This window comes from Drosophila willistoni (genome assembly GCF_018902025.1).
Source record: "Drosophila willistoni isolate 14030-0811.24 chromosome XR unlocalized genomic scaffold, UCI_dwil_1.1 Seg144, whole genome shotgun sequence".
In the NCBI taxonomy this organism is placed as follows: Eukaryota; Metazoa; Arthropoda; class Insecta; order Diptera; family Drosophilidae; genus Drosophila; species Drosophila willistoni.
In genome coordinates, this window is record NW_025814057.1 from 730,140 (window position 1) to 753,928 (window position 23,789).

Genomic DNA, 23,789 nt, shown 5'->3' on the forward strand with positions numbered 1-23,789 from the left:
TTAAGTGTTGATTTGAAAATGATCTCCTATATTTTTTCTTCTTCGATTGCTTTGCATCTTTTTGTTTTGTTGTGTGTGTTTGTTTGAAAGTTTACGTTTTATGAATAATTTCAATTTTGATTGTGCTTAAATTTACATAAACAATAAATCTACTATAAACATAAAAGAAAATATAAATCATTGGAAAAAGAAACAGAAAAAAAAGAAAAGAATCAACAAAACGTTGCAAAGATTTGTACAAAAAAAAATTTCTTTGCCAATTACTGAATTTTTTTCTCGTTTCTCATAATTTGTATAAATAAGCGTCTACATTTTCCGGTAGAAGCAAAGGAAAAACTTGAATTTGAGTTGGTTGGAAGTAGATGGAGAGTAGAAATAGAAGGGGCGTGGCGAATCGTTCGCGCACCTTATAAGTAAATGCCATTTTTGGAGTTTCGCGATTTAGATAATATTTCAACTACATTTGGTGTTTTTTGTTTTGTTTTTTTGTTTTTTTCTGTTTTGTTTTCTTTTTTAGTTTTGATTGAATTCTAAAAACAATACTTGGGTATTTGGAAAGAATATATATATATATATATATATATATTGAGAAAAACAATTCAGCAGAGTGAAAGAGATAGATATAGAGGAGAATAAGAGAAATCGAATGTTTAACCTAAGCACCGATTAAACTAGCATTATAGATTTCGTCATTTCATGTTCTTTCTTCATTCCTTTTCGTTTGCTTGTTTTGCCTTCTTATCAGCTTGTTTTTCTGCTCTTCTTGTATCTCTTTCTTGTTGGTTTTTTTTTTTTGTGGTTTTTGTTTTTAAGCTTACAAAACTAATTAAATACTTGCTATTTTCATAGTACATACAAGTTAGGTATATAAATTATAAAATTAGTTTTGCGTGTAAAATATAAAATTGTTGTTTCTTTTCCCATCGTTTGTATGTAAATGTGTGTGTGTGTGTGTGTGGGGAGGTGGAGGGGGCTTTTAAAAAAAAGTCTTACGAATTATATATATATATGTATATGTATATATATATATATGTATTTATATATGTATATATATATACATATCAATACATATAGAAATATGTATGCATTTATTTGCATACATATAACGTTATATACCAGAAATATATCTATATATCGAACGTGTGTAGGGAGTGTATGGTGTGTGTGTGTATGTGTGGTTGGTAAAGATAATGCTGTTGCTACTACTGATGCTGCAGTTGTTGCCATTTAGTCCTGCACTTCTCGGTATGGCACTTCAGACGTAACCGAAAAGGATTCAAAGTAATGATTCAAGAACTCAAATGTCGGCCTCTTCTCGGGCACAGCATCCCAGCATTGTAAGAGCAGCTGATAGATATTATCAGGGAAATAATGATTTGTCGGCTTTGGCATGCGGAAACCGCGCTCGATGTTCTCAATCACCTCGCGACTATGCATGCCCGGGTAGGGCACCTGTCCATATGTAAATAGTTCCATCAGTAGGATGCCATAGGACCAGACATCCGATTTAATGGAAAACTTTCCATAGATTATTGCCTCGGGGGCTGTCCACTTGACTGGGAAGCGTGATCCTTGCTTGGGGCAATATTCATCATCGGCTATGACACGTGCCAGACCAAAATCACATATCTTTGCCACATTATTTTCGCCAATCAGAACATTGCGTGCCGCCAAATCGCGATGAATGAGCTGCTTCGATTCCAAATACTCCATGCCGCTGGCCACTTGGGTGGCTATATAGATGAGATCCTCGAAATGTAAATAACGGCCATCGCCTTCGCGCAAGAAATCTAATAAACTGCCCTTCGACATGTACTCTTGCACTATGTAGATGGGTTCCTCCTGCGTATTAGAAAAACGTGGAGTTAGTTAAATGTGAAATTGTATTTGAATCTCAGGTCGACTTACCTGTGAGCATACGGCATAGAGAGCCACCAGGCGATTGTGGCGAAACTTCTTCATGATGGCAGCCTCCTGGAGGAAGGCAGCTGTGGACATGGTACCCTCCCGCAGTGTCTTTACGGCAACATCGATGCTATTGCGCCACTTGCCATAGAACACTTCGCCAAAATTACCGCGACCCAATTTGCGCACCAATTGAATTTCGGAACGTGGGATTTCATATTTATCGCGCAGTTCTGGTCCCAGATCCCACATCTGTGGCTGCGGTTTGGGACAGGGACGCGATAATATGTGGCACAGCCCAAGGGCGTTTTCTGAAACAATAGGAGAAAATGAAAAGGATTTTTATCATCACGAACTGAAAAGCTCAACTAAAAAGGTCGATTACAAATTCGGCATTTTCTTTCAACTTACTGCTGTAGGCCATGACCAAGGCTTGAAGTGATGGAAACGTTTGATTTGTAGCAATATAATATCCGCCATTGTCCAATGGTTTGATGCGATAGTGTTTGACATGATAACCGCGGCCGTCCTCCCAGTCCTTGACCGACAATGAGTAGCCATTGGGATTGTGTTCGGAGGGTCGGACAAGGAAAGTGCCTCGTGGATTCTCCTCGGCCAGCAGCAGTTTATCCGCTTCCTTACGCAAAACGTTCTCAAAGAACCAGCTGCAATGCAATAGCAAAAGCATTGGTTAGAGAATTTAGGAAATTGTAAAGGGGATGATAAAAGCTTACTCTTCACTGTTGACGCTGCGCTCTTCTGCCACAAAGTTTAGAGGAATAAGACCCTCTTGGCGTGTGCTCAGATTGACAACGCGCCACCAGTCAGACTCGGTGTCATCTATGACCTCCATGCGGTCACCCTTCATGAAGCTTAAATCGGATTCATCGCGCGATTTATAATCATATAGAGCAACAACTACACGACGCTTGGGCAGGCCACCAGGTACGCCGGCTGAAAATATGAAAAATAAACAGAAAAGAATCCAAGTTAGAAACGAGAGTAAACGTTGGTAGAGTGAAGGCGGGGTAAGTGAGATATGGTTAGAAATTCATCTGGCTGGCTGGAAGCCTGGCTGGCTAGCTGGGATTGTAAATTTAATTTAATGCCTTCAAGGCGTCTCAACAAATTGCAATTTATGGCTACAAATTGGCGAAAATGTAATTAGAATTTAATGACAACGCTGATGTTGATAGGAAAATGTAAAATTGAAATTTAACTAGCATACATTTTGGCTTTGCGACAGCTAGCAATTTATCAGATAAAAAGAAAACAATTTTTATTGGCACTGACTACTGCTATATGCCTCCATTTGGCTAATAGATTCATACCACATTTTAGGTCCGCCCTCCGTTGCCTTGGCCTCCATTCAAGCGGTATATGTATAAGTATGCATTCCCTTGGTTCGTGCTGACAAAGCCAACTTATAAGCAAATGTAAATCACTGGCCACCAAAATGCCAAGTCGGTCAACCTCAGCCACTCAGCGCATTTGCCAGGGCTTACACGACCTAAGCGGCTTTATTGTCGAGATTTTGTTATGTTCTGGCAAGGTCCGAAGTGACATGAAAAACCGAAGGGAACACCATTGCTGCGACCTAATCAAGAGAGCTGCTGACTGCTGCTTGTTTAATGAGGCGTCAATATCGGGCAAATCAAATCAAATTCTTTTTGAAAACTAACCGTAAACAAAAGCATGAATATATTATCAAAAACGAATGTGGAAAGTGGATTTCAACATGACTTGATATATAGTATGACCCAGTGGTCGGTAGTATTTTACATATATGATCCCTTGGTGGGGTGTAAATCGGTTACAGTATTTCGTCTTCCGAAAATTAGCTTAAAATCCACATTATACCAATATAAATTAATCTGACCCTAGTGAATAAACCTCCCAGTACAGCACAGCACGCACCTAGCTGCTGGTCAAGGTTAACACTGCTGTCGGACATTGTTCCACAATGTAAATATGAGAACGTACCACTCTCTGCCTCCCCCTCACCCTCTGGCCCACATCTTGGCGATGTCAAATTTGAACCTCCAGAGAGGTAACTCTAATTATAGCTTTAAATATCCATACGTAATAGCAGCGAGGGCAGCTCTTATTGTTCGTTTCTCTTTATTCAGATTCAAGTGAACTGAAATTGTGTTCTAACCCTCGTGCATAATTATGTATCCTCTGCGATGGGAGCCATCGCATTGCAAACATATTACGTGTCTTGGTAAACATCGGCCGGGTGCTTTAGGTTATGTTCGGCTGAGGGTTATGGCAGTGACAAGTATAAATAAAAAAATAAATAAACCAACAAAAAAGACAAAAGTCAAATTGCTAATTAAAAGCGGGGAAACTAATTACGAATGCATGACTCCGGTTGCACTTACTTGGGGTGGTGCGAGGCCTGATGATGTCAACGCCGCCCTTGGCGCCAATCTTTAATGGACCACGATTCGGATCCGGTGTATATCGCGAGTCCAGTGAACCGCCATTGTTATGCTTTTGACCTAGGGCCGAGCCCATGTTGCCGCTGCCGCTACTGTTAATGTGAGTCTGGCCGAAAGTGTAGTCAGATTTTTTATAGCCGCCTGTGGGATAGGCCAATGCCATTTCCGGATCCTGACGTTTGTTGCAGCATTGGTTGCCCATGACGATGATGACGACGACGACGACCACGACCACGACGATGACGATTGTTGATTTTAATTGATGATAATGATGATGATGTGTATGTGGGTTGCTGCTGCTTATGGCTGAGTCTGTCTGATTCTGATGTTTCTATAGTTGCAGTTGCAATTGTCGCTGCTTCTGCTGTTGCAAATTTGGCATTTTATGGGTAGTAAATTTTGACTTAAATAGTAATTAAAACGATTGTTGATTCAGCAAAGTTAATGGGTTATGGTTTAAACTATCAGTCAAGTTGGTTGGAGGGCATTTGCCTTGTTCTCTTTGTTTCTTTTTTTTTAGATTTGTTGCAAAAAGTGCATTTTGTTGTTTGTTTTCATGTATCAAAAAAAAGGGGACTAGTGTTGAGCTGCCTCCTAGCACTAGCGTCTCCTGTTACGGTTGCCTGATTATCCTCTTATGGTTAGTTAGCCTGTCCTCCTTGTGCCAGCAACTGCAGACAGCCTTTAAGTGTGTACATTGCTGTTTAACTTTGTTGTCACCTGCAAACAAAAAGAAAAGACAAAACAGAGCATAAGTCAACATAAATTGCCACAAATTAGTTATTCTTAATAAGTATTCATTAAAATGACATTCCTATCCAGGCCCAAGCTTCATCAAAGAAGGAGGAGGACGACGAGAATAACAATTTCAACTTTCGCTCGACTTGCCGACCTCTCTCTCTCTCTCTCTTTGGGTATACAAGTCAGTGACCTATGTTCATTCAGGCGACGGCGGTGGCAGTCACAGAGAGAAAACATTTTCAATTCTCCTGCTGCTGCTATTGCTGCATTTTGCCTGGCTAAAATTTTTTTGGCACATCATTTCACTTGACTTGGCAGACCAGTGTATAAGGCTTATAGAGAATAGCAGGACAGAAAATGGAAAACCAAAATGAAGGCCAAAGGAAAAAATGTGAAGCAAAATTATTCGTTAAACATAAATAAATGAACTAAAATGCTTCTAACGATATTTTTACTTTTAACCATTAATTAAACACTAAGATGTTATTAGACGAATTTCAGGGTACGATATATTAAACACAAGGAAGAAAATTTAAAAAGATTAGGCCTACTAATGCACAAATTATAGTCGGCATTAGGAAGACATTAATGCACAGATAGTAAGAGATAAGAGTATTCAATTTATTTATCAAAATGCAACATTGCGATGCAGCAGTCCTCCAACAAACAAGAGCTAAAACAATTGCAGACGATCGGCAAACCGACATCGACCGACAACGACGACCTCAACTCATATAACAATGGTAATAATAGTCGAAAGAAGAAGTTTGACAAGCTGCCAGCTGGCCACATTGACATATATTGACTCAAGGCCTGGCAGGCATCTGTTTATTGTACAATTGGATAATTATGGATGGAGTAAACCGAATCGAACAGGAGAGACTCCCAACCAGGTTAGGCTAAGAAATGCCTAGTCACCCTATACGTTTGTTGATAACCACTTTTCAATTTTAATTGTTATTGTTAAACATTTGTTGTGTTTCTCTCTCTCTGTATTTCAATGTGTGCACAGCTGGCATGAAATTGTCTACATTAGGATGTATTTTGCGGCATTAGTTTAATGTCCTGCCGGCACACTGTTTGCTTGTGGGTATCAGGAGTTGAGCATGCAAATGATTTAATGATAAACATCTTACATGATACCTTTACTAACATAAACAGAAAGCCCAAGAAAAGGAAGAGAGAAATAAACGATCTATCGACTACCAAATACCAAATAAGTTCAGCATCATGAATTGCTTTAGGCGTCATTATGTTACCTGCAATCCTGGACCCATTATCAAATTGAATTTTAAAGTTCGAGCGAGCGTCAAGCAGCATTTCACTAGTCGAGATAAAAACGAGAACTAAAACTACTTTGACTGCAAGGACAATGACATTTCCAATCTCCGATGGCGAGACATCGCTGGCGTACGTACACCGTGACCAGTCAGTTGCTCGTCCTTTACGTAAACCTAACGTATTGCACTTTAAAACAACAACGATAGCAATAAAAATAAACTTTGATCTCTCTCTCTCTCTCTTTTCCTCCATGTCGGTGTGTTCACGGGTTCATAAAAGTCAAAATTTTATTTTGCCAAAGAGAGTTCATGAACCCCCACAAAGAGCAGCCACCACAACAATAACAAGAAACTCAACCAATTTTAAGTGAGGGGAGGCGCAGAATAAAAGGTAGGGAGAGGTCAACGACAAGTGGACAATGGACCGCCGACGAGTCTGTGACTTGAACTGCGCGACAGAGATGTCAATGAATTGTATGCGAAAATTTCAACTCATTTGGCATGACCAAGTTTCTACTAGGACACTCTTTTTTCTTCTCGATTCCGTTTAGCTCCGTCACAATCCCCACACCAATTCGCCAACAAACAACAAGGGTGTCACTTTCATTCCAGCAACACCGATTTATTGGACCATCACACACAAAAGACAAACCGAATGTAAAGCTAAATTTTAAATTTACAGCAGGAGCAGAAAGTTAAAACCATAAACATGAATATTTCATTCAGTAGAATTGTCTTCCCCTTTGGTATCCGCTCTTACTTTCTCTCTATCTCTCTCTCTTGGCCCACATGTATGTATGTATGTATTTTTCTAGTTTACTTTTAAGGGCAAAGAGCAAATACATACACTGAGAAAATGTGTATGTCATAATTGTAAGACTAATCAACACTTTTTCGCTCCTCCAGTGGGCTTTGTTCTCAGTGCATTGAGGATATGTGTAAATGGATTGCTGCTGGTTGCTGCTAGAGTACGCTGTTGAAGTTGACAAAACCAAATGAATACCTAATTGTGTGTATTGTGCGATGGATGCAAGGGAAAAGCTATTTATTCATGACCACAAGATGAATATGAAATGCAAGATGCTGATCAGTAATCAGCAAGACTAAAACTAATTAGAACTTGGTCTAATAAATTTGATTTGTGTCAACTAACTAGCTTTAAGTACATTTTTACAATTCTCTAGATTTATGAAATTTCTATGCAAATTTCTTGGTGGTTGTTTTGGGGTTGAAGTTCGGTTGAAGCGTTGGCATGCCACCCCGCATGTCATTGTCAAATCCTTAAGTACATCATCAAGGCTTAAACTGTAAATGCCTTTATACCATCATTTCCTGATGTGACAGCACAAACCACAGCGCAAAATGAAACCGATATGCAAATGTAGACCAACCCTCGACCTCCAAAAAATAGCCGACCAAACGCTTACAGTTTTTATTGCCACCTAGTATTGTCAATAGACCTCATTGTTGCTACTTAAAAAGTCAAATTCTCCCTGTTTGTACCTGTGTCTGTGACGTAGTCCATTTGTCAGGTGAAAGCCGGCATTTTCTCCCTTCACGTCTTATATGTATGCATGTTATGTTATTACAGTCGTTCACCTTAGAACGTCACGTACTATCGATTAATCCCCACTATCCTGTCCTGCCAACTCGTTGTATAAAGTTCTAATAATTCTCCTCGTCAATTGACATTGACTGACAAGGATACAAAGAGAGTGCCGGCGGGCGAAACATGACTTTAATGTTTGGACCAATAAACAAAAGTATTTGAACATGCATTTATTGCCAACATAATATATTAATTATATATCAATAAACATTTCTCTTTTTTAATTTTTTGATTTTTGCATTTTACACAAATCATTATTCATTTAAAACAGAAAGGAAAACACCAAATTCGATATACCTTACTAGTATATCAACTATTTTTCAACTAATCTCAAAAGTAATGCAAATAACCCAATGCTGCTATTTTATAAGGCACAAAAATTATATGAAATTAATCCATTTCTCTATTTTGGTCCAGGGTATGTTCCAATGTCAATTTTAAAAGTTTGCATTTTTTATGTTCAAACTAAATTTTGCTAATATTGAAACGGAACATTTTAGCATAATTTAAAATATTAATAATACAATTGATGATTGATGATATGTGTCTATATAAAGAATACTTTATAATTTAACAAGATGCGAGGCTAACTTTGAGTAGTTTTGTTTTCCTGTCGCATAGACTTATAAACTTACAAATAATTCCATACAGAATAACAGACTTTTGGATCTAACCCTCAATTTTTGACTAATTATATGGTGCGATAGGTCAACAGTGAAGATAAGATATTTAATAAGTTAATGCAGTTGAAAAACGAAATGAATTTTTATCCATTGGTGAATTGGCTCAGCTGGTAAAGGTTTGGGTCCATTGTAGCAAGCCAAATTTAATCGACAAGCCACGCTAGGAACATTAAAATGATTGCCAATGGGAGGAATGCCATTAAACAAATGGACTAAAAGCAATAATCATAACAAGCTACCAACTCCGAATCCAGTTCTAGGCTATCCCCCTTAAAATATTGTACGTACGACCGACCTTAAGGCCGATTTCAGTCTGTGTGTGTGTCAGAGAGAGGGGAATGACAAGTTCGAACATATGACAAAATCAATCAGATGGTGTGGTGATCCAGGCCTTGCCTGTTGGCACCAGGCAATATTCATATGGAGATTGCAATTATTTATACTAAGGGCTTTGTCGAAGGCGGAGCTGGGGCCAGAGGTAGTAGATACAATTAAAAAATAGTCACGTTTTTCACAACAATAAAAAGCTAAGGTACCCACAACAAACAATGACAAAAAGCATACAAAAAATTTTAATTTTTTGTCGTCTTTTTAAACAGCGCGCGATAAAATCGTAGACATACAAAAGTAATTGTCGAACTTTCAGCCGTTGTAAGCCTTTAGAACAGTCAAGTTTACACTGTGAGAAACATGATCTTATGACCTTAGTAATTCAAATTACGCAGAAACAAAATTTACATTTTTAAATCAGGTTTCTTGTGAATAAGAATTTTTGTTTAACTCTTAATTATATTGAAATAGAGAGAGAGAGAGGGGAAGGAAAAGCATTGATTGATTGATGGATCGGAGAAATTGATCATTAAATGTTTCCTATCAGTAATTAATTTCTTTTTCAATTAGTCGCTTATCGCCCTAACTTGACTATTTTTTTGTCAATCGAAGCAATCTAAATTGGTGATGGCATTATCCTTCAAATCTGGGTCGAAGACCGAATGGCTATTCCCAAAGGCGCCTCTATTACATATACTTGTCGTTGAAAGAGTGGGAACTAGTAGGAAGGTCGGTCACTAGTCGCAGCAGCTATACTCCATAGCCAAAGGAATGCAGACACATCAGTAGTAGAACGTGACTAACTAAAACTGGGTGGTTGAATGTTGTTTAAGGGGCGTGTTGCTTATAACGCACAATTTGACGCATTTCTTCAACTTTGTGCTGAACGTGTGAATTTTTTTTATATCTCTATGTATATAGAAATTACAAAAAAAAAAAAAAAAAGGTGCGAGTTTTGGAGTCTGAGATGAGGAGGAAGGACTAGCATGAATGGAATTGCTGCGTGCTCAGGGCCTATAACACTTGTGGGGTTGTTGCTGGGTCTGGTCTGTCAACCATTGAGAGGAAATAACAGTATAAAGGGTAGACGACATGTTGGCAGAAGCAGAGGAGCATGATATCATTACTTTAATGGCTTGTCTGTCTGGCCTTCGGCATATTTTACTTTACTCTAATGCAATGCCTTTCATGTATGCACTGCATGGAAAAATTGTCATGCTTATTTGAGTAAAATTATTTAAAAATTAGCTAAAATAAACAATCGTCCGCAACATCAAACGGCAATTGTAGGGACACAAAGAGAAGCATGTCAAAGACAGCGAGTATAGTGGGTGGCATGGCAAACACAAAAAAATTAACCCAGAAATCTAATTACCGTGCGAATCAGCTCAGAATGGCAACAACAAACAATGACGAGGACGAATTAAAGGATATGAACGAGGATGTGGAAGAGAAACCGAGTTGCGTGCCAACACCAGGACGGCAACGAAAAAACTCTACATGAACAAAGAAAACACAAAGGGAAACCGGCAAAAAAGGAAAAGGGGGCGTTGAGGTGTTTCAACAAAGGACGATGACGAAATCGAGAGCCGCCAGAAAAGGCTCCCACTGCCACAGAGCTAGCCGCATGCGACAGATGACGTACATTGGGCGAGTGAACTGGAGAGAAATAATAAGATTCAGCAAATTTTCACAGCTTGAAGAAAACGTACTAATAATTAAAAAAAAAATTGCAATTCAACTCCCTGATTATAAAAAATGTAGCGTGTAGAGAGACTTAAACATAACCTGCCAATTGCCAAATCAAGTCCACTCCATCGTCCCTTCGTCTTTGACGAGATGGGGGGCGTATAATTCGCAACTGCAATTGTTGGCACTCTTTGGCAAACTGCCATAATTTTCGTCAACATAATAGTATATGTAGAAAACCAGCCAACACATTGGGAAAGTCAATTCCAGCTTAAACAGTATGCAAAAGAACACAACTTTTAAGGTTAAAGTTGAATTGTTAAAAGTACATTTTCCACTGCCGGCAGCTGATATTGGTTGGGATTACATGGTAGAAATGATGCCATCGACCGTGGCGCCACAAAGACGCACGACGACAAGAATCACACGAAACTCCCTATGTGTGGAGTGGCAACGTTTACACGCTTTTCGCCTTGACTTCGACTAAACAGCCGCTAGTGACCACTTAAGACGATGATGACGATGATGATGACGACGACAACAACAACGGCATTATCGCTTACATCGTAATAGTAGTGCCAATGACGCCCAGTTAACATTCAATGTTGCACGCACAACATTGGTTACTTGGAGTAGAGTAAGCGCAATGAAGTGGAACAGTAGTAGGCTCAAAGAAACAGCTTGAATGAGTATTTACCTTCATTGAAGTCCGATAAAATCCTTATTTCATTTTTTTTTTCTATGAACTGCTTTCAATGGCTATTTATAGAACATCGAGTAGGTGACTTTGAAGATATGTTTCAAAATTTGAATTGGGTAAAGATTGTCGTTGACGCAGCTATTTGCAACAGACTGCAACAATTATTCAAAACAGTGAAACCAGAAACACATGGAAAACCTTTTTCATTTCCCCTGACAGCGGCATTGCATTGGGAGTCAGTTCACAACGTTTTTTATACCACATACACAGCAGACACACCACACCAATTGGGTCTGGGTTCCATCAGCTGATAAGCTATTAAGTCCTCTCGGGTTTCATTCCAGTTATCTTCATGTGGCAAAGGCAGCTTATCAAGGTAGGCGAGGCAGGGCGAGGGGGAAACCATCGGAAAGTCATTAGGTGACCCCAAAACCCAAAATGAAATAAATGTACAAATCGATTTCGATCTAGTGGAGTGGAGGAGTGTATGTATGTAGTTGAGCTGGACAACACCAATATGAGATTGTGAAAGAGAAGTGGTCTTATCACACACACATACACATGCAGAGAAAGAGGGGGAGGGAGAACAACTTTAACTTTGTTTGTAACGTTTCATCCTTAGTTGGGTTAACTTTTAGACCTACCGGCGATTTCTTACGTGAAACAAAAAACGAAGTATGCTCCTATTTCATATGATTACGACAACGCCTGCTGCAATTGCCACCACTGTTGCCCCTTCTGCTACTGCTGGTGCTGGTGCTGGTGCCACTGCTGATTCACGCCATGTGGCCTTAGTGGAAGAGTAGCAGCCCCTCATCTGGCATGGAAAACAACAACAACAAATGACATGCTCCACATTCGTGTGGCATTTCTTATTCTTGTCACCTCCGGCTAAGCACAGTGGGCCAAAAATGCCCTAAGATTATAGAGACCGATTATTTTAGTTAGAGTAGGAATTCAAGGGGACATTTAAAAACGATAATCTTGGCGATTTAAACAACAAAATTTATTAATTATATTAAGTCAATATTGCGGAGAAAATGATTATCCACGAGATTGCTCAGTTTGGCTCGGACCATTTATTTTGACCCACTAAAAAGTGGTTATCCTTTGCGAATTGGCTTTGTTCTTTCCTGTGCTTCTTGTTGGGATTGTCGAGAGAGGGGCGACAACAACACCAACCAAGTATAATTTTAAAACGATGCCGAACGGAAAAAGGCACGACAACGTGTGCAACAAATGAGGCTGCAAAGTCCTTTGCAGTTTTTGGCGCAGTGACGACGACCCCAAAAGCAAATTGGAGCAAAAGGGCAGCAACCAACACGAACAGATACAGAAAGAGTAAGGGGGAAGAAGTAAGTGCGATAATTGTATTCACAAAGAACAAATGCCATTAGGGCTAACTAATTGAATAATCAGAAGCTATAGTTTCTTAATATGTCGATAAAACATTCAAAATTCGTATTATTCTTTCTATGAATTCCAATGAAATATCTAAATCGAAAATGTGCGCTTGTATAGGAGAAGGAAATTCTGTTCAATCAACACCTATGACAAACTTATTTAAACAGACTTTGAACTAAAAAACAAAAAACAAAACAGTCAGCCAGACAGCATTCCAAACGGAAATTTTAACAACATCCGACTGAAGTATTTAATTTCCTTCTTACGGCGCAATGCAGTTGCGATGAGGTTTTGCAGAGGTTTTAGTAGCTGCTGGTATATACTGACGACGACTGATGTTACAATGCGACCTATGCGGATACACAAAATATGTATACGGTTGGGGCAAGGAAGGCAGAGTAGGGGGTGTCAGATAGCAGACATTGACAGAAGGAGTCACCCAAGGCAGGTAACATAACATAAACAGAAACAGTCACAAGGCTTGGCAACGGAACACACACTCACACTCAGAGAGATACATACATTTACACACCCACACATAGGAATATGTCTCACGTAGCTATATCCTGTGACCAATCCAAAAACAAAAAACCACCACCACCACGAGATCCTCCTGCTCCTCAAACTCTTGGCTCGGCTCCACCAGCTATGTATACCACAAAATTATGAATGAAACAAAAGATAAGAAGGAAATGGAAGCAGAAACACACAAAAAGGAATAAAAAAGTAAAGCCATGGGAAAGTCGGGGCATTTTATATACTCTTGCTCTTCTCAGAGGATCTAATATGATATAGTATATAATTTCTGATTCTGACTAAGCTATATTATCAGTTGAAGCCTTTTTGAGACAAATAATTTCTGTAATTTTTGGTTTTGCCTTTGATGTTTTCACTTGCATCTCATTAGCAGCATCGACAAAAGGCAAACTTAAACACAAAGTTATGAAGCTCTCATTAAGACAAAGGATATGCCAGGGTAAGCAGAAAGGCAGGCAGGCAGCAGCTGGTTGGAGGCTGATAGAATAAATTCATGCTACACAACACAGGCAGTCGGTAGGTGGCAGTTGGCAGTCGGAATCTTCTCTCGCATCATCTTTGCCATCCGCTACGGCATTTATTTTTGTTTTTGCTAAACAACTTCAAATGCAGGCAACGTCAGAGAGTTAACCGTTTTAAAAAGATTAAAAATTTGCGCAGTGTAGTACTTGGAGCCGATCTCAGCATACCCTGCTGAAAGTTACAGCTTCTATTATACACATACATTTTGACAATCTTACCAAGCCCCTGCAATCTTCTATTCATAAAAGAGTACACACACATTTTATGTGGAACAAAAAAAAGGGATTGCACAAGAGAAAAGAAACTGTAAGCCCTGGCGAACAGGATGCAATCTGAGGGCATAAAACTTTTTAGCACTTTTATTGCTGTTGTTGTTGTCAGAAGAAAATGATGGGCAACACTCAGACAGAAACAAATTGTCAGGTTGTTGACGATTCGCACTCTCTTTCTTTGGTAGCTGCTGTTGCAACAATTCTTGGAAATATAAAGCCATATGTCTCTCTGTGTGTGTGTGTGTGTGTGTGTGTGTATATATGTGCCCTAACATCAAATATATTCCCCATCTGCACTCTCCTCCAACAGCCACTTGAAGAAAATTAAACTACTCATTTAAGTTGTGATTACCCATTACCTCATTTCAAGTGTGGCAAGACTCAAAGTGCGCTTATCAACACCAGCGGCCCCTGAAAGCGATGGATGGTATGGGAGAGAAGCAGAAGTAGGATGCGAAGAATAGCTACCCTCATATAGGCTACAGAAATTGCAATGGGAACGGAAGAAGAGGCTGTTAATGCCACCGAGGTGCAAGTTTAAACAAATATTTTATAGAGCATGCCTCCTTGTCGATTTAACATAGCAAGGGAAGAGCTGCAAGAGCAAGCGGGAGATGGATGATCAAGGATGGAGGGTGGAAGTGAGTTGGGGTGATTGGCTTGACATAGTTTTAGACGAACGCTTAACGTTGAGTTATCTAAAACACAAACACAACAAAGCAAGCTAAGGTGAGTCGAGGAGTAGCGAGGCGAGGACACCAACCAACCAGCGCGCACCTCTCGGCAGGTAGTACGCAGATTTATGCAACAGCTTGTTGGGGCGAAGCACTTTCTGGGTCAAACACTGAGAAAAATTTGTATCACAGGCATGAAAAGTTTTAGGGCACTTTACAACACAATCTCAGTTCAATCGATGCTAGTTTTTGAAAACTCACTTCATAGATTTTTAGATCTAGTTAATCTCATGAATCCCCACCCAGTCAATCAGTTTCCACAAAATTTTTGTTTTCAGTGTTGTGTGTTTCCAGTGTATTTATAATGTTATAAACTTAAGGCTATTAAAATTAAGACTGTGCGTGTGAGTTATGCTGGGTGTATGTGTGTGTGTACTTGCCACTCAAAAAAATAGCAGCGCAAAATTGCATTCTGTACCACACCCAAAAGCACAGAGCCTGTGCGCCTCTATGAGATGCTCATGATGATATGGAGGAAATGAGTTTGTGGGAGGAACTGGAACTAGGGAATAAAAAGAGGGTACGCGGGGGCGGCGCGTGATGCTTCTGGTACTTCCCTTTTGGCCGCGTTGCAATTTCATGAAATTTTTAACGTAGCCAAAGCCGGGCAACGTCTGTTGCACTTATGTGCAGTTATTTTATGCATGAAACCAAATAACGGCAACATGCCTGCCATTTTTGGGGCTTCCTTGCACCTCCCATTCCCCACATCCCAAACCATTGCCACCGACTCACGGCATTTGGTTCCACCCCATAGGAGCCAAGAAGGCTCCATTACTTCATTAATATGAGCAGAAGTTTTGCATTGATGCAGAGAAAGAGAGAGGGGACAAATGTTTGCTTTAAATTTATGTATATGAAGAAAAATATAACCCGCAAAATAATTCAACATGCATGCAGCGGTCGGGTGATCGGTAGGGCGCTTAACCTTCTCACCTTACGCTGACCCGCCTATGTAATTAGTCTTAGGGAAAACTGAGACTGAGACCTCAGACATGTGAAGGGTTCGGTCTTGAAGGGTTGTTGGTTGCTAATGCTGCAACTTTGATACTTGTCGTTGTTGTTGCAGTGGCCCCCAACGCTGTTCTCTCCCCCCATCACTGATTTCATCCCAAGGCGAATAAGTGGGCAAAAGAACAATAGATGGACGGGGCAGGGATTTTAAACACGTTTTAACACTGTAAACGAACAAATATGAATTTCCAAGGGGCAACGCATGACTGACTTCCCCGATTCTAGGTAATATCAAAATTCAAAGGCGGAATCAAGATGCTTTGCGTGACTAAACAAAACGACAGAAAATTAACAAACAAAAAAAATAGTTTACACACATACCTTTTGCAAAGCTTGGTTGGAGAATTGTCCTACGATCTTTTTCTATATTCATATCAAACCATATTGTTAATTTCAAGCATAAATCAAGGTTATATAGATTGTTTGGGTAAAGATCCCTGATCGATCCAATATAAACTAATTCAAATAATGCTGATCGTCAGACTTCCTGATTTATTTCAAATGTTTGGTTAGGTTTTAAACAACGACACAAAATTATTAGACGGCCGTTCTCGTATTTTTTTTATGCAAATACTACAAAGGGGGTGTTGAGATGGAATTCAATGGAAACCAAATTTGTAGACCTAAAAAACACTTTTTATATTGGTAGAGAGCTAGCGGGTAGGCAAAGCAAGAGAGTAGGCTCCAACAAATCGAGCAAAGACAACATAAAAAGCTATCAAAAACTAGGCCTAACTCAACTGACAGAGTTTTAAAATGATTTACGTGCTCGAAGGGGACTGAAACTGGTAACTACTAACTGGCAACTGGCCGACCGAAAAACTCGTTTTCGTTTTTTTAAGAATTGGAGCACCAGAGGCACAAGTAGCAGCAGCAGCAGCAGCACTTTAGCTTGTTCGAGTGGCCAACGACAAATGGAGGGAAAAGCAATTTTTCGTGTGGCAAAGAGATAAAGTTAGTCAACTGACAGCAGATGTAGAACAAGTTCAAAAACGCTCGCGGGCGACCGTACAAGAATCACAGGGTCAGCAGAATGAGAATATACGTGAATCGGCAAAAACATAAAATTCAAACTACTATTACTATATTTCATGAACCATCATAGTTTTCACTAGGACTATTTTGGTGTATATCTAATCCGTATATGAATTAAACTTAAGACCTGCCCTCAACACTTAGTTGATATTTGATCATTAACTCAAAATGTTGCATACAGGTTGGGATATTGACGACAATTTGCCCTGGGAAATTTGCAAAACTTATCATAGGCTAGAACAAATTACAATTCACGTTTATTGGCTACATTTGAAATTGTTTTTTTTTTTATGCCTCAACTCAATTTGAGCTTTGCGAATTTCCATTCTTCGAATGGGTTTCCTAAACATTTTTCAATTGGGGTTGCGTTCCCTGATAGCCCCTTCTAAACGTTTTTTAGGGTGTTCCAATAACCTTGGTAATATTAGAAAATTGGTCTCTCTTACCCTTTTGTGTTCAACTGTAGTCAACTTTTGGATGGACGTTGAGAAGTTTTCTGAAATGACAGAGAAATTGAGAGAGATGGTCAGGTATGAGGATAGGGATGATTATAGCAATACTATGTAAATTTTCCTATATATATGTATATTAAGTGAGGTGGTATTATAGCTAGGCGTCATATCCGCATTAGTCTTATCAGCATTCACTTTGTCTGAATGCAAACAAAAGCGTTCAAAAAAATAATATTTAGGTATATATGTATATGAACATATAGAAAAAGGAAACACTGACAGCGGCGACGCGGTGCAAATATTGATTTTTATGTGTGTACATACACATTTCTGGTATTTTTATTACTACGAGGCAGCAACTTCATTCCTATGTACGGACGAATGTGTGTAAAAACAAAACTGAAGAGAAAGAAGGAAAACAAATAGCCCAAAGAGAGGGGAAATGGGCAGAGACTCAGATTCAGCTTCAGATATTCCTCTAGTTCCCCCTCAGACCAAGACTCAGGCCATGAGACAAGCGGCTAGGCTTAAAATATTTCCAACACGTTAAAGCAATTGCAAAACGACTCTGCGCTGATGATGACGGCGACGACAACAAAGACGCGTTAAAATCATGAAACACCGAAACCAAAACAAAAAAAATCACATTTGGGCTCGAACTGTCAGTTCGCTCGTCCTTCTCGCTTGGTTAAAAATGTTAACGTGACCTGTTTTCCAAGTCAAAAGGAAGTAAAGGAGGTAACACAAACGTCTTGAAGTAGGATGCTCGCCCTCGGGCAGAGCAGAAAGCAGGGCCAACCCTACTCATACATTATGCCATGTCTACCTAACGCTATTTATACCCCAAGTCCACTGACCCAAGTTGTTCGTACGTTTGTTATTGAGGAGAAGAAGCAGATGTATCACTTTCAGTTTTTACTAGTCAGCTGGCTAGGGTCACTCTCTCTTACACACACACACACACACACACACACACTCACTCTCTCTCCCTCTCTCTCTCTCGTTCTCTCATTATTTCCTATCTCATCTGCTAGTGTGTACGCCCCTAATAAAAAACCGTAACCATTTTTTGAGCATATTGTAGTTTGTTTATTTTAGATCAAGCACTTGAGATAACAGCAGCACTCGAAAAACTAAACTGGGCGTCAGATGTAAAGAAAAAGCGACAAAAAAATGCTGTACATTTTTCGTTATCGATTAATTTTTTAATTTCGAATCTAGAGTGAACAATACCTACATAGGAGATAAATAATAATTTACCACTACTAAACTTTTCATAGCCAAGACCGATTTCACTCCCGAAAATAATCGATCTGACACTGATCCTGGCGGAAGCAATTGTGGCGAATATGGAAAGCTTCCTTAGTGGAGCGATAAACATGTTGAGTTGAATTTGTTTACTGCAGTGAAATCTGGTACATTTTGCCATGAGATTTCTACCCAGAGAATAAACCGCAGTAGAAACTGTAGTTTTATTGATATGAGTTTGGGGATTACGCAACGACTGCCACCATTTGCCAAGCGGTTTCTCAATGTTCGATCCTGTTTGCAAAGAATTCAATGCAATAACTCCCCAGACAAACGCCAAGCGGAACCCCCTCTGCAAGGGTATAAAACTTCAATTTATGTGCCAGAGTGACAACAAGAACAACATTATCGGCAACAACTGTGCAACATGCAACAACTTGATTTGATTTTTACATTTCGGCAGGTTCTATTTTATTTGGCAATGTAAATGTGGCAAGAAGTGAAAAGACTGTTTAAAATTGAAATTACAATTCATTTTATATATAAGCCGTTGTAATTGCGTTCAACGTGAAAGTGTTTGCAACTACGAGCCAATCGAATGAGATTTATGGAGACTCTCTTAAAAGTATTAGCGCTTTAATTGCAACTACAAACATAGATATGTAAGTTCTGCAAAGTGGGCAACTAAATGCGATTTGTATTGATTTGGAAATCTGTGTCAAATTGATCATAGCAACAACAACGAAAAAGATAAACAAAGAACGAAGCAAGAAGAATATATAAAACTTTGCTGCGCACATATAAATTAATCAGCAAAGTGCAGCATTTGGGGAACATTCAACTTCAGTTCCCATCCACTAGACACAATTGCAACTGCAAAGCACTTGAGACGCGTGCACAATGGCAGGAAGGGGGAGAGGAGGCGATGGCGATGGCAGAAAGAGATAGCAAGGACAAGTAGACATCCGACGAATTTCGCTCTCGGCGCAATCACAGCGTGACATTTAGTCATTTCAATAATAATTTTTCCAGCTTGGTCTACATAAATTGCAATCTGGAAATCACCCTGAAAACTAATTTAAAAACAAACTAAGAAAACACAATCCCCTTCTCCGTTATTCAGAATGTCGTCTTCAAGCTTCAATCCATACAGTGCACATTACTCACGAAACATACGTGTAAATAACATTGCGCAAGCAATTTGATAAGTAATCAACATTTTTTGAAACCGCGTGGATATAGCCGGCACACTGCATTGGCATTTCCTCCGAAAGACCTCTTAGAAAAGTAAAGTCTCTTGAGGGATAAATAGTCTTGAGAGATTTTTTGTCAAAAGACAGACAGACAGACATTTAAAAACGAGATAAAGAAAAAGTTTTTGAAGGGATACCAAAGTCACAGAATTGTAGATTTGTCAATTTTGTTGCGTTTGGGAATATTGTAAGGGATGCTGATGCTGCCATAGAAATGGATTTAAGCCAGTCCCGATACAACAAACGACGAAAAATTCACACCTTGTACAAGGCGTTCTAGGACGAGTTCAATGCACGGATATTTCATTTCAATATTAGCTTTTTATCGGAGGTGTACGAGGAGCTGCACGAGGAGGGGAGAGTTGAAGAAAATAAGTCGATTTTGTTTCAAAATCCAATATTAAGCGCAACAGTATTTGTACATATTTGGGAAATGCTATTTTACTTTGCCTCCATCTCTGCCACTGTCTTTTAAGTTACAACTAAACAAAGTTGGCTCTTTTTTGACGACAGTTTGTTGTCTGCAACTTTGCGACTGAGTTTGGGTTTAGAGTTTATTAGTTTTTGCCACGCTTTCTGCCATCTATTTTTGGTTTTGGTTGGTAAGAAAAAGGCTAAAGAGATGAAAAAGCAAAGAGGGAGAGAACCGTAGAGTTTTTCGCTTAATAAACTTTTATTGTCTTGATCCTTGTAATTAAAAAGTTTTCATTAGGGCACATTGTCCTCACAAAAAATAAACAGAAACAAAACAAAAGGAACAATATTTTTGTGTTACTTTTTCCCTATCCCTTCAATTTATAACGGCAAGTAAAAAAGGATAACATAAAGCTCGATTAATGCTGTTTTTGTCATCATGTTGATCAAGAATATCTATTATATCTGTGTACTCACTCATGACCAAAATGAATCTACCGTTTTGCATGGATATACAAAACCTAGGGCGTCGTCTTACTTCCCTAAAGTCATTTAAGCTGGCTGAACGGATTGATGAATGGGTGGATAAAGGGTTAAGAAGAAGGCATCCATGGAATTTGTGGTTAAAGATCCTTAAAAGATTAATATATATATAATATATATGTATGTATATCTAAATATTCTGTAAAATAGTTAAACTTAATAAATTAATTATTGTTCAATGTTCCTTTGCAAACGGCATTTTAGGAAAATGCAATTGGAATGCAATGCAAAACATGCCTCGCAAAACTGCCCCCCTCCCACGACCAAGGTAAAAGTTTCCCACCTGACAATGAATGAGCAACAATTTTGCCGTTCCAGAAAAAATTAAACAAAGTAAAATCCTCCTGTGGTTTATGAAAATCGATAAAATCGAAAACTAGCCAGCACCAACAACCACCGAAAAAGAAAAGCGAGCGGCAGGCAACTCCGTACTCTAAGACCGGAAATGTGTGTGCCCGTTCGTGCCCGAAAGTCCTCCTCGTTGTCGTCGCCATTCTCGTGATTTCGGCATAGGTCCTTCAATGTAAGTTATGCTAGAAAATGGCAATGGCAAAGCCAACGCAAAAGCTTAAGACGGAATGGTGAAAATTGGAACTACCCAGTGAATGTTGCTTTGTTTTTGTTTTTACCATTCGATATGAATTAAAAGTTCCGCCTTATGGTTTATGGCCTTCACCTTTGCAACGCAGTGCCCATCAGTAACATCAAATTAAATAAAACGGGGTACACCCCCCGTTTTTTTTTTTTTTTTTGAATATATATTTTTGACATTAAACGAATAATTTAACAAGTAACAAATCGAATGGTAAAGAGCGAAACAAGAAACTAATTTCAAAGCAATAATTACATTTTTCTTGAAAGCTTCTTCAATTCGCGGTAGAGGGGCCAATCATCCAATAGAAGGACTTCCAGATAGTCATTGTATGCACTCAGCAAATGGTACATGGAGCCCAAAACGGTCCATCTAAGAAGTCGATAGCTGCTGCATAGTTTGCCACTATTCAGAATCTCATGATCTTCAAGAGCACCCAGTACTTTCGTAAGCTCCAAAACGGATTTCATAATACGCTTGACATCTTCGTCCCAAACGACATAACGGTCATTCTTCCTTAATGAAATCACGCAAATCGAAACAATACCTTGTAGAGCGAAGCCCAAGGGTTCGGCGGAGATTAGTATGCGATTCAACTCTGCCAATGAATTGTTTTCGCCGGAGAATCGATGCCAGAAAGCATCGATTTTGACGTAAAGCCAATGCTGTTGTATCAGGTTAGCAAGTTTATCACGCAGTGCGATTAAATATATTTGAAAGAAATTTGGTTGAGGATCGGTAAGACTGCATTCGTCCTCGTTCCCAATGTCCTTCTGTCTGCATTGTGAACAAAGAGTTTCAGGACAAGGGCGTATTATTGAACGCATTTGTCGAGGATGAGTAAGCTCAGGAGAATCATGGCCCTCAGATTGATATTCACTCAAAAGAGTTGCCAATTCTATACGAAAATCATTCACCTTACCCATCACAATGTTGCGTAGGTCTCTCCAGGATCTACATCCAGTTATCTTATCGACGTTGAAGATTTGCTTAAACATTATTGGCTTATTTATGGTCGCACTGAATTCCATTGCTGCCTGCATTTGAAAGCCGTGTAGCACGCCACAGTCCAAGGCCATGAAGAGTGGCAATTTGCGACTATTTTCAATATCCTTAACGTCTTCATAATGCACGGGTAACATTACTCCGTAGCAAAACCACACTTTCAGGCGCTTCAGTAGCAGTTTGTGCATGGGAATATTCGCAGAATGTGGATAGAAGTTTTGCAACGACAGCGGCAACTTTTCTTGCCAAACCAAGCTATAAATGCACCTGGCAAGATGCAATTGGATCGAGATTGCCATGCCCAAACACCAAGAGTGATAAAGGAGATCGTGTCCTGGGTCACAAACGAACTGGCTAAAAACTGTTGCCGATATTAACGTTGTCTTCACAGCTTCCTTCAGGGATGAGCGCGAAATCTGGCGTAGTATGCGGACCAATACTGCCGAGCTTGCTATGGGCAACTTAAAGCCCTTAAAACTTGATGGAGCATATTGAGTAAAAAAATAACTCAAGCCGCACAAGTTGCCAAATGCCATCAAATAACCATCGGCATAGGTTATTTTCATCACCAGCTGCTCACTCCTCGTTAGCTGCTTCATTATGTAGCCTTTGTACATCCAAGTAGTGTAACAGCTGAGGGCCACGGTTATGCACATCAGGTAAAATTTGTGCAAGAAATTATGCTTGAATCGATCAAAGAGAACGTGATGACATTCCGGACGAATATTGTGCATTCGGCAAAGTAATAGTCCGTAGAGTCCAATTCCAATAAAGAGAGGAAGAATCAAAATCCAGGTGTAAATCGAAAAAAAAGTCCATTTGATAACGTAACAAAGCCAACTAATAGGACTCCCCTTCACGGGTAATATAACACATAAAAGGAAAACTGCCAATACGCCAAATTCCATACAGATGCAGTACAAGGTTGCACATAAAAAACGGTAGACCAACAACCTCCTGATTAAAAATGGCACCTCAACTAGATAGTCGGGCAAAAGACCTTTGTTTAACGTAAGCCACATTATTCGAATTGATTTAAATGAAGAGAGAAATTGAAAATAGTTGGAACACTTTCGGATTCTGTGAATCAACTAGAAATTCTGAGATGGAAAACAAAACAACTAAGTACTAAGGGCCAACTAGATGATGTTTTTAAAGTTTTTGTTTGTGTAGAGAGTTTGCGCGAGTTAGAGATTACCCGTTGCCCATTCTGACCTCTAACGTTTCCATGACTATGCAAGGGCTTTTCACTTGCTACTGTTGCTTCGCCCGCCACGCACTTTCCATCATTCTTATCAATAAAACGCTGCGGACCATGTGTGTACGTAAGTGGACGACAATCTACAACAACAACGACGACTTACAAAAGGCATACACAATTGA

General features: G+C 39.4%; 2 protein-coding genes across 2 annotated transcripts; both read right to left on the reverse strand.

Annotated features, from left to right (window-relative positions):
* Positions 1-4,599, reverse strand: LOC6638649 (tyrosine-protein kinase Src64B). The gene is made up of 5 exons (XM_002062522.4): positions 4,290-4,599; positions 2,640-2,859; positions 2,317-2,570; positions 1,909-2,216; positions 1-1,842 (listed from the first exon to the last, which is right to left on the reverse strand). Exons 1-5 carry the CDS (start codon positions 4,549-4,551, stop codon positions 1,228-1,230), a joined length of 1,659 nt encoding a protein of 552 aa, XP_002062558.1. The 5' UTR covers positions 4,552-4,599; the 3' UTR covers positions 1-1,227.
* LOC6638628 (nucleoporin Ndc1) lies at positions 4,600-23,507 on the reverse strand. Its single transcript, XM_002062521.4, has 3 exons — positions 22,324-23,507; positions 17,346-17,395; positions 4,600-5,069 (listed from the first exon to the last, which is right to left on the reverse strand). The coding sequence occupies exons 1-3, from the start codon at positions 23,426-23,428 to the stop codon at positions 5,034-5,036; spliced, it is 1,191 nt and encodes a 396-aa protein (XP_002062557.3). The 5' UTR covers positions 23,429-23,507; the 3' UTR covers positions 4,600-5,033.
* Between the last annotated feature and the right edge of the window lie 282 nt (positions 23,508-23,789).

Coding starts and splice junctions, on each gene's coding strand:
- LOC6638649 (XM_002062522.4), bottom strand. CDS start 4,551: ATGGGCAACCAATGCTGCAACAAACGTCAGGATCCGGAAATGGCATTG. Junction 2,860..4,289: donor CAGGCCTCGCACCACCCCAA/GTAAGTGCAACC, acceptor TCATATTTTCAG/CCGGCGTACCTGGTGGCCTG. Junction 1,843..1,908: donor TCTATGCCGTATGCTCACAG/GTAAGTCGACCT, acceptor TCTAATACGCAG/GAGGAACCCATCTACATAGT.
- LOC6638628 (XM_002062521.4), bottom strand. CDS start 23,428: ATGTGGCTTACGTTAAACAAAGGTCTTTTGCCCGACTATCTAGTTGAG. Junction 17,396..22,323: donor CCTACGCAACATTGTGATGG/GTAAGGTGAATG, acceptor CTGTCATTTCAG/AAAACTTCTCAACGTCCATC. Junction 5,070..17,345: donor CTACAGTTGAACACAAAAGG/GTAAGAGAGACC, acceptor TTTTGTTTGCAG/GTGACAACAAAGTTAAACAG.